Raw genomic sequence first — 18,906 nt, forward strand, 5'->3', positions numbered from 1 at the left:
AGCTACATTTCCGATTTCTAGAAATTGTTTTGAAATTCGACATCCAAACTGACTTCTGATTTTCGATTTCTAGAAGTCAAAAAGCTACTACTTCTTCTGATGTGCTATCCAAACAGGCTAATAAGAAAAAGTTAAAAAGTTAAATTAACTTTCAGAAGCAGAAGTCAAAAAAAAAAATGAGTTTTCCGTTTCTAGAAGTCGTTCTAAAAAATTATTGCCAACTGACTTTTAACTATCGATTTCTAGAAGTCAAAAAATAAGAAGTCAGTTTGGGTACATAATTTCAAACCGACTCATACAGTCAAAAAGTTAACCTTTTGTGACACATAATAGTTTTGTTTTCGACTTCTATTTATGGAAAACTGGTATTCAAACGCGTTATTAGCATGTTCGGATAGCAATCCAGAAGTTGCTTTTTGACTTCTGGAAGAGCAAAAGTCGGAAATGAACACAATTTCATAGCGGCTTCTAGAAACGAAAAACGTAAAAAAATAAATTCAAGCAAGAATAGTTTTGCTTCTAGCTTCTGTTTTTGACTTATATTTTTGGAGAAGCAAAAGCTCTTTTGCTTCTAGTAACCAAATAAGTACGAAAAATTAACTATTTTGCTTCTAGAAATCGTTATGAATTAATATAGCCAAACTGTCTTCTTACTTTTTGACATCTAGAAGTCAAGAAGCTACTTTTGTGAAGCAGTTTTCTTGCTTTTAAAAATAACTTTTTACTTTTTATATTTTTATAATTTTGTAATCATTCTTAAAAAAAAAAATTAACTTTTTGTGAAGCAAAACAACACAGACTCCCGGGGATGAAACCGAGGGGAAAAAAACTAAAAAGTGAAACTATATCAAGTTCAATCCCTCAAAAACCCCATTGGATCATTCTCTGGCTTACAGCAACAGAACTTCTCCGAAATTTGTCTGGACAAAAAGGTTTCAGATATTAAATGGATCGTATACATTTTCTCTAACTAAGTTTTGTTCTACTGTTGCTGCATCTACCTCATGTGTCTGAGGTCCAAGAAGCAACAAGCAATCAATTACAATGAACAGTGTACCACTTGTCATTTCGTCCGTTGTTGAAGATGGAAGCATAATTTTCTCGAGGGAACAGGTAGCAATCACATATTTCTGCTGTCATTCCACATTAGCTTCTTCTTCTTCTAGGTAGGAGAGGATAACTTCTAGGTTTTGGGCTAATGGAACTCATATTTTCTCATGCAACGCGTTGCCACATCTTCAGCTTGTAGTTGTTCTTTCATGGGATGTAACTTGATCTCGTAAAGTTTCGGCCACCATTTTCCAGTCACTATAAACCAAAGAAACATTTCTTATTAGAACTTTGCTCAGGTCGACGAAAATGAAAACCCACATTCAAGCAATGAAATTACAGAGACGCTTCTTATTTAACAACCAATGTCTTAAGAAAGTAATTGGCAAGTACGGGAAAGGGTATTGGGAGTTTACCAAAGAGACGGTTCTTCTCACTATCCCATGCAATTCCATTCAAGACATCAATTCGCTGTTTCAAAATGAGATTAAGAATGTTACTACGAGACCACACGAACTAAAATGGATTTGTAGAATCAGTTAATGATACATACTCTACTCCCAGCCTTTAACAATCGCTTCCTGCAAAAAACAAGCAATGATATCAAACTTTTAAACAATTTAGAACAGAACCTAATGTTCTTGAAATCACTGGATTTCTCTCTCTATTTGATCATCAAGACGGAAGGAAACATGTGTGACCATGGCGAGGTATCAGACCTCAATTCTGGAAGGATAATCCAGCCAAGCACAACCCCATCCTTCTGTGAAATTCTAGCTATACAATCTGACTGAAATGAAATTCAACTGTTATACAAATGTACATTGATGACATAAGAAACTTCCTAATGGATGAAATATTCTAAGTCCGCATTTGGAATTCAAAACATTAAAGAAAGGAGCTTCTGAAAACTAAAGCATAACCAGAAGTCTACTGCAAGAAGCAAATGGTAACTCAAATAAACTCAACAAAGAGAACATAGGATACCATCCAAATATTTGCCCAAACTTCGCCATTTACATACTCCAGCTCGTTGAGATTATGAACCTCATGACCTTTATATCTGACTACATCATTCCTTAAGACTGCATTGATAAAGCTAACTTAGAAGCAATAAAACACCGAGGATACTGGATTTGAAACGACAAACCAAAAATTACAAGAGAGAAAGTTTGGAGAGACTAAATTCTTTTTGCTTGAGATACCTTTGAATGTTTTTGGATCAAGATGATAAAGAGATGAAGATCCATCAGTCCCAAATAAGACTTTTCCATCTGTTGCCAGTCCCCATCCGTCCTTCATTCCATGTGTAAACTTGCCAATCTAAATTAAGAAAACGAAGTGAATCATAGGGCGAACAGAATTTCTTATGGAAACTAGTTACTACACCCTATACAGATCGTGTAGTGTCTTTGCATCTTTATCAAAGAATCTGCTAATGTTATACGGTAACAAAATGTTCTAAAAAACATCAGCAATAGTACAAACAAGAGAGAATCACAAACCTTGCTAAGGTTATGTCGATCATATATGAAACCAGATGGTTCCAACCAAATTACTTGGATTATCCTACAAAAAAATTATGAAGAGTTCAACAAAATTACAGACTTTTGCGTATATTCAAGGTTGGACAAGGCAATGTACCACTAAATAAGTAATTGAAACCTATACTTTTGGTTCTAAATCATTCCCATACCAACAAATTTAGCAAATAAAAATAACGGTAACTAGCAAGTATCCGTTGCATACTTATCATCAAGTAGAGTAAGCCCCTCGCCAAAATGACTGTCGCTCATTTTTTGGAGAATCTCAACCTAAGAAAACAACAAGATTACTAACTTCATAAAAGACATATCAAGAACCACAAATGTATCAATTCTACATAACTAGTCCTCACCTTTCCAGTCTTGATATCAACCTTTCGTACGGATGACTGTAATTGAAAACCACAAAATCGAAGTCAATTACAGTGACTACCAAAAATCCCATTTGCATCGCTTCTCATTAACTAATTCGTATACTGTCCGGGCAACATTTGCACCATTCATATGAAGAACAAAATGCCTTAACTTAACACGGAGCAACGTTTAATTCGATTATAGTGTGCATTGAGCTAATGTCAGTACAATTTCCTACAAAATCAAGTTATTGCTTACTCAATCATATCATGCAAGTTCTTCTCAATAACACCACTCACCCTATGATGCCAACTATACAAAATTTAACATCGAAAACGGATGGAGATGACTTACTTGCTTGTAAAGACCAGTTGATTCATACAGAAAATCATCACCTCCATACAAAAGCCCCTAATTCACATACACAGACAAAGAATTCAATCAATAAGCATCTAACAGAATAGATTAACAAGGGCAATTAAGAAGGGGGAAACATTGTTTTGTACCTGAGTAAATGCTTTTGGATCATGAGGAAACTCATTAACAACTTCAATTGAGTGAAATTCATCAGTCAATGGAACAACATCATCAATAAATTTCCTTTTCTGATTATTATTTGACGTTAAATAAAGAATAACAATCAAAGAAATCAAAAATAACGATAAGACAACTAGGGTTCTCCTCTTAAATCTAATTGAAGAAGAAGAAGGTGACACCATCGATGGGGATTGATTGATTGGTTTATAAAAATTGGGTTTTTTCTTCCTCTTCATGAATTTTAGAATCTGAAAATCAATAAAGGTTTCAAATTTATGGGAGGGGATGAGTGTTTCAATGGGGGCACCAATGGAGTTTGGTGCAGATTCAACTACTCCTGCAGTTCTGTTCAGTCTAGGTGGTTGTTAAAATGCGCCGCCTCCATTAGAGAGAATTTTCATGTTGGGAAAACGAAATCTTGAGAAAATTTCTACTAACTTGCGCTGGTGATGAACGTTGACTAGTAGTGAAAGTATTCGTTGTTTATGCACGTGTGTGAGTTTGGTAAAGGTGTTTGTATATCTGACTCAACTCACTCGTGTGGATCTGATGTATCCGGATCGGACTCGTGACGACTGACTGACCGATTATGTAACCAACATACAATAGTTGTAAAAATAAATTAAATCGAGTCATATATATGTGCTCAACAAATCAGTTACAGAATAGTACCTTATTCACATCGTCCGAGTCGGATATAAGAGCTGAGTCAGACCTCGAGTTAGACATGTGACAAATGAAAAAAATAAACTATCCAACATCTGATTTGGACCAAGTTAGATGCCGAATCACATTCAAATCGCAAGGTAGGCGAAATCGAGTCTGAATCTGATTTGCATCTTATTTGATCAAGGTGTCCAATCATTTTTGAGGGTATAGGACCAATTAGTAGGTTGCGCAAAAATTCTGCAGCCCTAATGATTAGTCGGATTAATGTTTTCAAGAACCTTTTCTTCAAACATCTACAACGACTGGATATGCTCATTCATTTCAAACTAGCAAAAACCCTTTATCGGTCGCCATCTATATATGAATCGTAAGGGCGATTCCTATGAGATTAAATAAATCTATTTTTTATTGAACCAGGTGGATGGTCAAACTGGCTTTTCCACTATGGTAAAGCACTGGCCGTTAGATAACTAAGCGCGCGTGCTTGAGACAAACGTCGGAGTTTAAAGAAAAAGCGCAGGCGTTGAACAGACAAACTCGGGCGTTGGAGAGACAAATGCTGGCGTTGCACCTATAAACGGGCGTTGGTGCTATCAACGCGTACGTGAGATACAAAATCTCCAACGTTCATATCTCCAACGGCCATAGTTCCAACGTCTATATTTTCAAAACCTATAAATTGGATTAAGCTCACTTCATTTCTGTGAAACCACTACTATTTCCTTCTTCTAAAACTCTTCTAAATCAACTAAAAAAAGCGGTCAATAGTATAAAGAAGAGAAGAGATCGAAGAAACGAACCGGCACCGCGGCCTGCCACAGGTGTAGATTTTCCCAAGATCGTGAAGCCGAGTTTTCTGCGCCGAGTGTCGTTGTTGGTCCATCATTAGTCCAAGGTCATGTGTCGGGGCATCAAGATCAGTCTGATGACTATTTTTATATGAGAGGTGGATTTTCATACTTAAAGGTTATTTATGAAATTTTACCCCCTGAATTCCGACAAAGGGTTGATAGATATCCCTAGTGTGCGCTTTATAGTGTGAAAGGCTAGAAGACACAACAACAAAATTCTGAAAACAGTGGTAGAAAGGTGGTGGACGACGACGCACACATTCTATTCATTGATTTTGAAATTCGTAAGCTTGTTTAACTTAACTTAAATTATATTTTTTAAATAATTATTAAATAATCAAAAGAATTAATCAGAGTTGACATTATACTTGTAATAGGAATTACGCCCCTTGATTTGTATTTCATTTGTGGGATCCCAAGTAAATAGAAGAGCCGCCACCATTCAACGCTGACGAATGGATATCAAATAGTAAACGGGAGACGCTTTTTCCATCGTTTTTCGATTCAAAAATACCTGAAACTAAAAAACAATTGAAAGGAGGTGGGATTAGATGTTCAGCGTTGAAGCTTTTCCTTAACCAACCTAGAAACCCAGAGCATGTAGATGATTATCCTGAACTCGAAAGGGCGTTTATCTTATGGGTACTGAGTCAGATATTCTTTCCAAACTCAACTTATGTTTCTCTTGTTGGTTGGCTTCAAGAGTTAGAAGATCTTGACAAAGCACCAGATTATGACTGGAGATCTGCAATTTTAGCAGAATTGTACTTTGGGCTGGATGTAGCGTCCATGGGCGGAGATAACTTCACTGGTTTCTGGGGCATCATAGAGGTAAATATCAAAATTATTATTTTAAAATTTAAGTAATTTTTATGAGCAAATGTATATTAAGTCAAAATACTAAAATTGTGGAGTAATTTGCAGTATTGGTGGTATACCTACTTCTGTGTTGGTAAACCAATCCTTAAAGATGCTACCCAAAGATTTCCAATGTTGGATATGTACATCTCGACCAACTTAGCGAAGGGAACTGGCAACGACATCTCGAGTTCCAGTTTTGTTCAGAGGTTTCATCAGATGACTCGGAGCCACAACAACGTCGTTTTTCACCCTTACATTGATTTTCCTGAGTATGATGCTGATGTTGGACGAAGTATTCTTGATTATTCTCTGCATAGAGTTGTTTTATACCCTCCACGTTTGGATAGAGGGGTTTGGTACCTGGGAGAAAGATTGCAGTACCAAATGCAAGGTATATATGCAATTGCAATTAACCCGTCACAACAGATGCAAACCTCTGGATCAGATTTTGATCGGCTGAGAAGAACCAATTGGGCGAGATATGAACTAAATACATAGATGAATATTAGTGAAGCGGAGTATGTCAAATGGTACAAGTCGATTGCGAAACCTGTAATTGGGACACACAACATGCACATCTATGGATTTGATCTCCCAGTATTATCACGCATGTCCCATGAAGAAAATATCGTTCCTAGCCAGCCACCTCCAAAAGAGCTATGTTTTATGACTTACCCCACCACGGGTGCAAGTTCTTCATCATCTTCGTCAAATTTTCCTGAAATTCTTTAGGAGATGCCAAGTATTACTTCACATGGTGAGCCAACCACGATCCCCATTGTTTCCCAAGGTATATAACGTGATTATCCTTACAACAATGTGACTGCCAGTGAGGGAGAGTTGAGGAGCCAACTGAACGATTTTGCATTGGCTGACTCGGCTTATGGGGGCTACACACTTGGATGTGTGTCGGAAATGGCACGAGAACTCAATGTTTGGATTGAGTCCACCAACTATAAATGATGATGGACGGCAGTCAAATGATGATGGGCGGAAGTCACAGTCTTCCGATTCCACCAAGAGCAACAGAGCATTGCACGATAGTGATGATACAGTGGTGGGAGAAACACAAGTACGACAAAGTTCTTCTTCACCACACATACGACACAATACTTCTTCACCAGAAACTCTGTCTGTATCTCAACCTCAAGTATTTCGGCTAGATCCTAGGCGCATTTCATCATCATTCTCGCCCTAGAACCCAAATGATAGCTGCTACAATGTTACACCACCACAACAACAATAACAAACATCTTATATGCTTGGAGGGTCGAGTGCACCGAGTGCTTTCCAACAATCGCCTAATGTTGGTCAACCAGGTCTATCCCCAAGTTTATCAACATATGCACATTTATTTAATATGTTGAAAAGTGGGAATGTCCCAGGTCTATCCCCAGGTCTTGCAGAATTCTGGACTCCAGAAAATAACAATGGGGGAGCTAGTGATGAGCGACGTTAGAGAGATTGTAATTTTTAGTTTTAAAAGTACGACGGTCTTAATTAAATAAAATTACATATGTTTAAAATTAAGCGTTTTACATTAGCTTCACTGAATTACGGCGGACTACATTAGCTTCAAAGAAGGGGTTGAAACTGTTCAACACCTTAAGGATTTCGAAACATTTTTCGCAAGGAAAAGCCACATTTTTTCATCTTCACCATTCAGCCAAAGATCTTATTTACCATCTCAACATCAGTTTCGCCTCTCAGTCTATATCGATTGGCGTGTATGGTTAAATCTACAAACTCACTTGCTTATTTCTTAATTGTACGAAAACGATTTTCTATGTCGCATATAGCACAACAACTCGGATTACGGGTGTCACTGCAGAACCTGTCGTGAATAACCGCCCAGAAATTCACCCATGGATAGTTTGCTGAAGCAAGCTGAGTAAATAAAAAAAACATAGTTTCTGCAAATAGATTCATCTTCTTCTTTAGTATACGGAGCGTGCCGAACTAACAAGGGACGAGACATGTTCAAGAAGTTGAAAAATTTGTTGAAGTTGAAGAATTTTTTTAAGCTCGGAGAAGAGTAAAGAAGACTAGATGTGTGAATGTGAATTTGGAGTTGAAATGAGGAGTACTTATAGAACTCAAAAATTATAGCTGTTAGATCATAAGAGTTTTCAGCCGTCCAGATACAGCTGTTGGCGCTTCTATGAAAAACACGGCGCTGGAAGGACAAGCTCTGGCGCTCTAATCAAGAGCGCCAGTGTTTGAGGCAAGCTCTCCCGTCCTATCATCAAACACTCGCTACATCCTCCAACTCAATGCATAAACTAACATATTTGTTGGTTTGAACATACATTTTTCATGTTTGTTGAGTCCATAGTGGGAGCAAAATCAACAAACTTCAAATTTGTTGAGTCCATAGGAACTGCTCTAAGCCTATAAAGTAGGCTCCACGTGATAGTTAGCCGCCCTTAGTCTGATCACGCGAGATAGTACTTCTGGATCTATGCCTAAATAAGAGTCCACATTTTGGTTAACCAAAATGGAAGCATTTACTTAGGGAGTGCTCTCGGAAATTGAATAATGCTTATTCTGACGCACTAATGAAGATTTTTTATACGGGGTTGTTCTTTTATTCTTCTTAGGGTATCTCCTATGCATGGGTCAATGTCATCCTAGGTGGAGATCTTATTTACACCTTTTTACTTGTGGGTCGTTGCTAAATGACAAAAAAAAATTGTGAAGATAAAACTTTTTAGGTAAAATTCATCTCCACTCCCCAAGGTCTTATTCAACACTTTTTATTTGAATTTAGAGACAAAAACGATGTGTGGATTTAAGACCCAAGGTCACGAAGAATGTCTAATCTAGGCTTTCTCCTTTACCCCACTTAACCATGTCCTCACCTTTTATGATCTTGACACTCATACTGGAGATGAAATTTTGGTGGAAAAGGTCTTAACTCATAGGTGGCTTGCTTTTTTAAGACCTTGACCCCGAAATGCTCTTATTTGCCATATCTCTAATAGCGGGGTGATTAAGCACATAATTCCTCGTCCCAACCTTTCCACTTAACGGTAATGCTAGACACACCACAATTTATCACAAGAGAGAGTCTAACCGACAAACAACATTGGGATGAATAACAGTAGGAGTGGCATGGCTCTAACACTTGTGTGTGCCAAAGGGAACTTCGGTGAGAATTCCAATCTAGAGTTAATACGGTTCACCTAAAAAAATCTAATTTTAGGGCATTTTAGCTTTTAATAACCTCGATTTTCGGCCTTTTAGGCCAACTTTTTAGGTTCTACTTCTGTAAAGTATTCTCATCGCTTCGATAAAGGTTTCACATGCCTCCGTTTAAAGGAAGATATTTATTTTTATCTGATGTATGTTTTGAGGTCTGAGAGTCAGCTGAAATGGTCTAATAGTTATCATGCTCCCTCCCACTGCGAGGGTAGGAGTTTGAACTCTCCAATTGCCATTTAGGAGTTCCGATGTAATCTAAAACCCACTGTCCTAAGAAGCAAATCTTATATTATCCGTTGGTTTTTATTCTCCAATTTTACTATTGTTCACTCGATCTTTGATGCCGAGAGATGTCAAGCGTTCCAGAAGAAATCTACCTCCTAATATTGGTAAGGTTACCGGTGAAATCATTGCTTACATGTAAGTGTGTTTGCACGTCTTGGTATTTTCTTATTTCTGATCCTAGTTTCGTTAAATCCCACCATAACATTACTGCGAAAAACAATCCTAGTCTCATATATGTTAAGAGGAATTTCTACACCATAAGTTATGATTCGTTTTCATCAAAATTTAAGAAGGAAGTGGATTGCCCCCCCTTGAAATTTTCTAGAAGTTATATTGCAATTGTGGGTTCTTGTAATGGTCTGGTTTGCTTACGGTTTAAGGGTATTAAAGGATGCCTTTGTATCTGGAACCCTGCCACAAGAGAATAAAAGTAATACCATAACCACCATACGAAGGTCCAAAACCTCATATCATGAATTATGTATTTGGTTATGATACCAAAACTGATGATTACAAGTTGTTATTAATAAGTAAATTTTTGGTCAATGTTTATACATTAGGATCTGATGCATGGAGGAGCATTAAATCCCACGTCCCTTATTGGTTTCCTTCTGATCATATACCTGGGGTGCTTGTTAACGGAGCTTATCAGTGTTTAGTTGAACCTGATGGTGTTGAATTATACAGCAAGGTGATAGTCTGTTTGGACATCAGTAATGATAGATTTGAAGAAATAAAACTACCAAAAGTAATTATGGAGAATAAACCAATCTGTTAAAAGTGTGGAAACGTTGGAAGGGCGCCTTTGTGTACTTACTGAGGTGTTTCAGACTTGTTCTGAAATATGGGCGATGCAGGATTATGGAGTCGAAGAATCTTGGACTAAAGGTTACGTTGTCAATAACTGTGTGATAATTCTTTTACTGGATACCAATGGCTTTGTTATATATGACCTGATACATTCAAAGGCTAGAGAACCACAATTTTTTGCTTTACAGACGTACAGCAAAGAGAATTATGTCGAAAGCCTTGTCTCGCTCAACTCTGGTACTTTTGTGGAAAGTCGAAGCGATAAAACCAGAAAGAAGAAGAGGCGCCAAAAGAAGAAGAGGCACGAAGAAGGAATGGCGCCAATAGAAGAAGAGGCATCAGAAGAAGAAGAAGAAGAAGAACAAGAGTTTATGTCATTAATCCTAGTTATGCATGTTTCCCAGTGACTGTTACGTCAATAGAATTTTGGTTTCACTAGTTTTGTCATTGATTTGCATTTTATTCCGGTGATAGTTTAAACTTTCCAAGTTGTTTAACAATATTAAGAGTTTTGTTTAGCTATTCAATCAGCAAAAGTCACTGACGTCTCACTTTTATCACCTTTGACCTTATCAGTATCTAGGTCCAGTGCAAGATTAAACTTCTCGGTCGGACAAGGTCATAATAAGCCCATGACGGTCTAAGATGATGCCTCTTGGTGCACTATTGCAGGCTCTCTGAAAATTCGGCCATTCGACCAAATGTGTGTGGTCTCTGTCATGGACTGAGCCACGCTTGTTTTGCATTGTATGGTTTCATCGGCATATTTATTGTAGCTCCATGAATATGCCACTTGCGCATTTAGATTGATGGATTCTTAATTAAGATTTTGTTCAAAATACAAATTGAAAAAGCACAAATAACTTAGGAAAAAAGAACTCTTTTTTGACTCTAGCCATCACTTTTTCAGGTTCCTATCTCTTCTATAAACTAATGACGGGAGGCATTAACCTTCTCAAATCAAACACAAAAAACGAATACTCCAACTGTCTGATTACCCGCAATAAAATGCCAGAGTTATGTGTGGGATTAGGCTCTCCACATAATTCATTGATTTTAACATCTGACAAATCAATGCCGTGGATTTCTAGAACTTTGATCCGATGATTTAGCGACGGAAGCAGGATTAGAAGTTAAGGTGGACTAAAATAACGCTATGAGATAATTATTAAATTTCAAGGGGAGCTATAAATCGTTAAAATGCAGCCAAAATATCTTTAAACCACCAGACGTGTAATTGTTTGGGATGGTGTTCCACCACTGTGAACCTACTGTACAGATCTCAACTTTATAAAGTCCAGAGTTTATATTTCTAAACATTCTTACAAACTTGTAATCATCAACAATGCAATTGTAACAAAACCCATATCGGATTAAACCAGCAGAAAAATAAATTACATTGAGAAAATCGTGCGTTTTTATATTCACCGGTTGATGGGTTCCAAATATGTAGATTATCGTCGTTATCTTCATCAACGTACCAAAATTACCTATAAAAATTAAATCATATCTAGATCTTTGATTCAATCTAGATACGGAAGTAGGAAATTTGGACGTCAAGGTGGTCTAAAATAACATTATGGAATAAGTATTAAATTTCAAGGGGGGCTAATTTTTTATTTTTTTTTTCAAATAGTACACATGGAAAAATGATTTTTGGCTGCCTTTTAATGATTTGGGGTTGGCTGAAGCACCGCCAAGCCACCCCCAATTTCGTCCCTGAATTCGATTGGTCTTGGGATCATACAAAGATCTGATCTTAACATTTTCTATTAGAACCCCATCACTTGCAACAGACCAGAACAACTTTAAATGTTTGACACTGGTTATTAATTAGGTTTGTGGTTAAGGTGAACAATTTAGTCCAAGATTCCTTCACTCCATGATCTTGCATTGCCATACATGAATACGGTTCGGAATATAGGGACAATAGATAATTATACAAAAGCGTCATTCAGAACCTCCACATAGTCACGCAATATCAGCTTCTCAATGCTTACTGGATTTGATTTTTCGGGGTACATAAAATCCACAAATTTCTCTCTACTTATATCAAAACATGACTATAACTTTGAAACTCGTTCCTTTAATTATTTTAAAGCTTAACCAATAAATAGCTCCATCCAATATTCGAACAGAAAATCTTTAAACCACTAGACGTGTAATTGTTTGGGATGGTATTACACAACTGTGAACCTACTGTACAAACCTAAACTTTATAAAGTTATATTTCTAGACATTCTTACCAAACCATATCTAGTTAAATCAGCAGAAAAATTGTATTGCGTCAGTCGTGCGTTTTTATATTCACTAGTTGACGGGTTCCAAATGTATAAATTATCATTATCATCTTTATCAACACTAGAATTACCTATGAAAATTAAACCATATCCAAAACTTTGATTCAATCCAGCAACTGAAGCAGGATTGGAAGTCAAGGTGGGCTAAAATAACACTATGTGATTGTTGAGGGGTGATTTTAGTTTTGGTTCTACCCGCCCTAGTCTCACCAAGTGACCTCACTTTACTAGGAATGGTAAGAGAGAGAGATTTTGCCTTTCCATTGTACTTCATCCTTCCTTATATAGACTTTCCCAAAAGTCCCTCCTTTTATGACATCATGACACATGTCCTAAACCTCTTTAATTACTTCTAATGTCATTTCTTAATATAACTTCTTCCTTATATCTTAATCCCCCTTTATCCCTCATATCTTATGGGTATTTTCTCATTCGACTTGGGCTTAGTCCCCAAGTCCCACACTAGGCTTATCTCCCCTCTTAAGGGCATCCTATACCCGTTAAGGGATATTATTTTTCATGTATCAATACTAGTCACCTGACTATTGGGTCAATTGTTAAATGACCCAGTAGTCAAGTTACTTCACATTTTCGATCACCTTCTTCTTTATTGATCCCACGACCACGACCGACGCTTAACCTTCTTTTATCGTGCAAACTTTCCCTCCTCTTTTCAGTTTCTGCCGCTATTCCCTTTGCATAACCGCCACGCTTAGGCATTGTGGCTCCCTATATATAGACTGGTTGGTTTGTTTTCCCCCTTATCTTTTTCTTCCCCCTTCCTTTTGAATACACACATACACTCGCCATGTCTAGTAGTTCCACCAATAGTTCATTTGAAGAATCTGACGAGTCTGAAGGAGCCATGAGCAGGGTTCCGAGGAGACCGAATACTCGGAACAAGATGAAGTTCTCCTACCTCCTCCGGAGGATGGCAAGTCATATACGATAGCGGAGTTTGCTAGCGGGTCCTCCTTAAAACGCACGCTAAAGCTGGGGAGTTCCTCGGAGGTCAACGCGTTTTCCCTCTTGATGATGTCTGGGTCCCTCGCCTTCAAAACCCTCCAGTATTACCTTCCCTTCCGCCCATGGGTGGCTTATGCAACCCGAATCGGAGACCATGGATGCTTTTGCGTTTATAACAGTACCGCGAATGGATATTCACCGTGGCGACTACGATCTTCCTGTCATCGATATTCACTCCAAGTCAAAGACTCATCCGATATGGCCGCACTGGGCATCTTACATTCGTTCCAGCCCTGGTCACGCGTCCATCCTTCGTGAAGCGGGTATTGACGAAGCTATAAATTCATCTTTCAAACGGGAAGTGAAAATGAGTAGGCGCGACCTAACACGACTCTTTTGTCGCTGGGCACTTCCTGTTCATACCCTTCTCACGGCGTGGGGAGAAGCAACCGTTGTTCTGGAGGATGTAGTCGCCCTTACAGGGTTACCTATCCATGGAAGTCATTCGTATGACGAGGCGGTTGTTTATTGTGAGGACCCTCAAGATCGTCAACGCTATTAGAGTAGTCAAGAGACGTTTTAGTCGATAATAACTCGATTAGTTTAACACGAACGTAATCAATAGAAATTAATCTAACAATGATATAGATACAAAACTAGTACCACTGAATAGATCTCGAAAAGTTACACATAATGGACTACTCGATCGTGTCAATCGGATATCGGACGAAGAAGATAACATTGATTTTGTCTGAAGGGTGAAATCATCATTTCATGGAAAACCGCTATTGATGCAACACAGACACGTTGTGGCTTCCCTTATCAAATCAAGTGTGTGTCCTAGTGTTTCCTTTGGGCCTTATCTCCTCAAACTGATCGAAGAGAATCGGTTTTCTCTTATTCTTTCTTCTTTTCTTTTTCTTTCTCCGTTCTTCTCTTGTTCATGTTTTCTCAGGTGAGAGGTTTTTAAGATTAGAGTGAGAATTGATTGAGGATATTAAATGATGGGGTTGTGTATATGATGAAGGAACTGAAGTTGTTGTTGATGAATGAGAAAAGATAAATCAGATTTAGGGTTTGTGTTGATAGAAGTTTGAATTCAATTTAGGTGATGAATAAGGAAGAATTAGAAGATGGGTTTGTTCTTAATTGATGTTTGATGGAAGTTGTGGGTTGTTTGAGGATTGAATCAGTAAGTTAGGGTTTCTCAGAGAATTTAATTGGTGTTCATTATGGTCACGAGTATGAGAAATTGAAGGATGGGTGTTGAAGAACATGATGTGAATAAGGGAGTGATGGTTTTAATTTGATGATTTGATGTTCAGAAGATCAATAATTGGGATTCTTGATAAAACAGAGACTTGGGGTTTGTGGGTTTGAATATTAGTTGAGAAAGATAGAATTAGCGGTGAATCAAATCAAAGTAAGAAGCAGAATCCGATCCAGTTGCTTGAGGAATGTATCCTGAGGTATTTACTCTTCTGTTTTGATTAGTGAAGTTATTTAGTTTTATCAATCGAGTATTTGAGGTTGATTTTTGAGCTAAGGCCTGAGTTGGGTATGGATTGGAGTTTGGTTGTTGTCATGAATTATTGTCTTATGCTAGGTTAGCTGCAGTTACAAGATATGTATATGCTAGATTGTGAAGAGAATAAGTTTAGAGTTGAAATTGAACTGTGATTATAAGTGGTTGTGTTGAGAACTGAGTTTCAAGATATGTGTATGGGTTATTATGGAATGAAAATGAAGTCTGCTGTTGAGCTGAGTTTTGGTTGTGCGAGTGAAATAAAAGTGGAGATGAGAGTTTGGTGGTAATGGATGTGTAGTGTGGTTTGAAGTGGAGTTCAAATCCTAGTGGTGGTGTGGATTTGAATCTGGTATTGAGATCAATATAGAATGGAGTTGTGGTTATTGAGCTGGTTGTGATGAAGTTGGTTGTTATAACAAGAAATGGTTGTAAAGAAGAGGAGCTTGGGTTATGTCACTGGAAGAATGAGATTAGCTTTGTTGTGTCAGTTTGATGGTGTTATTTGAGTTGGGGTTCAGTTAAATGGGGTAGAGAAATGAACTGTTGGTAATAACTAAATTTATAAGGATTCTTATTGAAGAGATGTTATGCAACTGAAATATTGGAATATTGGATTAGATGATTGTATGGAGTTGAAACTCTCTTGTAGAAGCTTGGAAAAGCTGCAATTGCAGGTAGGCATAGTTTCTGATTATAATTGGAATTCAAAGTGGTTTAGTATAATTGTAGTGATTGCATCATTCTAGTCTTAACAGGTTATGTGTTGCACTATGTTTGTGCATTAGAGTTCTTTGGCCTGTGCAAAGGCATTGGCCTTGAGTCTTTCTTTCCAGTCAGTTTAGATGACTCAGTTCTTCTGACTAAGTCTAGTTACCCTTATTAACCTGAGTTGAATCGATTTGACTCAGTGACCAGATCAGTTGACCAGGACCGGACTTTTGACCTTGACTTCAGACGTTGACCGTTAGTTGACCAGACTGACCGTTATTGGCTGTTAGATGACTCATACGGACTGGACCTTAGATTATTGGACTTGTTTAGTGGACTTGGGCTTAGTTTTTTAGTACCATGTATTCTTAGTTTGATATTTTGGACCCCTTATGGTCCGAATTTACCTTAGGTTCCTTCTACAAAGTTGTAGATATTCATGAGACATATCTAATTGTCTATAGAACCAACTTAATTGAATTAGTAAACCTTTGGTATGTTAAAGGTAGAGATTGAAAGAAGTATAGGACTATAAATGGGCTTAGAACCATTAGATACTTCACTTATCTTATAACTAGAAACTTGTATGAGATTATGTTATCAGTCTTGTGTGAGCCTTTTGGCTAAACTCTTAGAGTGCTTGTATGATTAATAATTGATCTTTATTAACAACGATCGATTCAAAGGATGAACCAGTGGATCATGGATCTCGAGGTAAGCGAGGCTTGTCATCAAAAGAGGTGGGATTCGATAACGAACTCTCTTGTATTCAATATTGTTTTACAAATCAATCTTGGTGTTGTGAAATTCATGCATATCTTTGTGTGCTTTGTGTGGTATGAGATGTGTGCCGACACAATATCAGTATTCTATGGCTAAGGCGATACACCACAATATTACATGGCTAGGGCGATACACCGCAATATTATTCTTCCTTTATATGTTCAGTATTCTATGGCTAGGGCGATACACCGCAGTATTACCTATTCGGTGTGGAATTGGCATCAATATTACTCTTCCCTTATGTGCGGCAACACACATCTCATACATGGATGTTTACTGTTATTTATGGATGTCTTTGAAGAAGTTTCTACTTTGTGTTTTATTGTCTTTCCGTGTATTAACGACTTTCGATAAAACCTGCATTGTCTTTGAATCATATTAATGTTTACTTGAAAGCTAGTTGTTATTCCTCCGGGGCACCCCTTTTAGGGATGATGTGCTCACCCATTCCCACTTTCAGTTTCAGAGACAGATCAGGGTTGCGCAGTGGAAGCTTTGTGGCGTTAAGTCTTCTGCTATGTTTATTATGTTGTATATTCTATTTGCAAACCAAATGACAATTGTATATGTATCATTTGAGAGGAATTCTTATTTATATATTTCTGAGAGGGGCTAGTTTTTGGGTTAAGCTTTGTAGCAGATTTCTTAATTGATTGTTAAAGTAAATGATTTAGATTCTTAGTGCCTCTTTATTTAGTTAATCTCTTGGATTAGTCAGCTGCTAGCTTTGGAGGCGCTACACATTTGGTATCAGAGCTCACTATTAGATCTTATACGGGAAAAGATAGAATTAGCCAGTGTCAGTTAGTGAAATAGATTGAGTTGTGAGATAAATCTTAATCACTAAAAGCTATCAATAATTAAAAGATTTATTTGATTGATTGATTTGTTTGGTTTGTTGTTTGTGTATGTAATGAAGTAAAAATTGTAGGGCACACCAATAACTTTAGCTAATAAAGATTTGAGAATAATTAATCTAAAAAGTGTGAACACATTCACAATTCAATACTAGAAAAAAATAGTGAGATTAGTATTATCAATAAATTTTGATAGTCACATAGAAACTTATGGAATATCTTGTCTGAGTCAACAATTTTAATCACATATATGTTAAGAATATTGTTGGGACTTAACAATATCTGTAAGAGCAGTTAGAATAATAGTTCAACCATCAATGTTACAATAAAATAATATAATATAATTATAAATGAAAATTAATATATTAACTTTAATAAAGCAATGATTATCATTTATTAATTAGTAACATATTGAACTTGGTTTAACTGAAATCACATTAAAGATATATAACGATAGAAATAATAATTACGATTAAATAACTACGGAAAATTATTTATGATAATTTACGATTAAGTTTTGTAAATTAAACTAATTACAAATTATTTTTAATCTAACAAATCATCTAGTGGATCTCTAAAATGAAACATATGTACCTGAAATAGTAACCATAGTATTCAAATGTTTGGTGTAATATTATAATTAAAAGAAAATCAATTCGTATATTAATATGATACTTTACATTAATAACACAATTTAAAGACTATTAAAATATATTATAATTTTATGTAAAATCAAATTTAAATCATATTAAATTATCATCGTACCAATATTTATATCCACCATTACGTGAATGTAGAATTATATTTACTTAGTGTAGCAACCAGACTATCGACTTAATAATAATGAAAGTAATAATACAATTTGATAATAGTATTCGACTAATTAGATTAATAGCAAATCTATAGTAAATGATATTAAGAAAATTTATATTTGGTATTATACTAAAGCTAAAATTATCGAATATTATAAATTGATGTAAAATTCACATTTGTATTACGTATCGATAAAATAAATTAATAAAAATAATGATGAATAAAAATAAAATATATTACATAATTCGGATAGCTAAATTGCTTAAAATGGTGTGAACTATTAATATATTTTACGAAGTAAATTTATTAGACTTACACTAGTCACAATAGAAGTTAGAGACTAATTAAATTTAATAAATTAATACTTAGTTAATCCAGCACTGGGGAATAATGAGGTTTGTAATTCCGATATGTTTGTGTTGTCTTTTGGCAGTAGGAAAGCATTGTCAGGTTTGATGAGCCTAGACAGGCAACTGCATGCATGGATTACCATTCGTAAAAGGAGAGCTTGCTTCTATTAGTGGACTGATAGATCCCAAATTTTACTTAGAAATTTTGTTATAGAGTATTTTCTCTCATAATTAGAACTAGTAACTTATTGAAATAGAAACTAGTCTTTTGAACCTAGAGCCACAAATTTTAGTTGTAGAAAGTCATTTAAGTTTGTGCTTTGTTTCTTGTTGTTTGCGCTTAAATAAGAGATATTATTTCTCTATAAGGTGGGGAGTTTTGAAGACTAGAAGTATGGCTTGATTTTCGAGCACGAAAATGAATAAGGTGGGGAGA

At 36.4% G+C, this 18,906-nt stretch overlaps 1 protein-coding gene across 1 annotated transcript; it reads right to left on the reverse strand.

Moving 5' to 3' along the window:
* Positions 1–809: 809 nt before the first annotated feature.
* On the reverse strand, positions 810–3,917 carry LOC113274621 (glutaminyl-peptide cyclotransferase-like). Its single transcript, XM_026524018.1, has 11 exons — positions 3,455–3,917; positions 3,303–3,359; positions 2,948–2,983; positions 2,800–2,864; positions 2,556–2,619; positions 2,256–2,373; positions 2,038–2,135; positions 1,770–1,840; positions 1,604–1,631; positions 1,467–1,521; positions 810–1,308 (listed from the first exon to the last, which is right to left on the reverse strand). Exons 1-11 carry the CDS (start codon positions 3,719–3,721, stop codon positions 1,196–1,198), a joined length of 972 nt encoding a protein of 323 aa, XP_026379803.1. The 5' UTR covers positions 3,722–3,917; the 3' UTR covers positions 810–1,195.
* Between the last annotated feature and the right edge of the window lie 14,989 nt (positions 3,918–18,906).

The sequence above is a fragment of the Papaver somniferum genome, chromosome 4 (assembly GCF_003573695.1).
Source record: "Papaver somniferum cultivar HN1 chromosome 4, ASM357369v1, whole genome shotgun sequence".
Lineage (NCBI taxonomy): Eukaryota > Viridiplantae > Streptophyta > Magnoliopsida > Ranunculales > Papaveraceae > Papaver > Papaver somniferum.

Coding starts and splice junctions, on each gene's coding strand:
- LOC113274621 (XM_026524018.1), bottom strand. CDS start 3,721: ATGAAGAGGAAGAAAAAACCCAATTTTTATAAACCAATCAATCAATCC. Junction 3,360..3,454: donor ATCCAAAAGCATTTACTCAG/GTACAAAACAAT, acceptor TATGTGAATTAG/GGGCTTTTGTATGGAGGTGA. Junction 1,309..1,466: donor TGAGAAGAACCGTCTCTTTG/GTAAACTCCCAA, acceptor TTTGGTTTATAG/TGACTGGAAAATGGTGGCCG.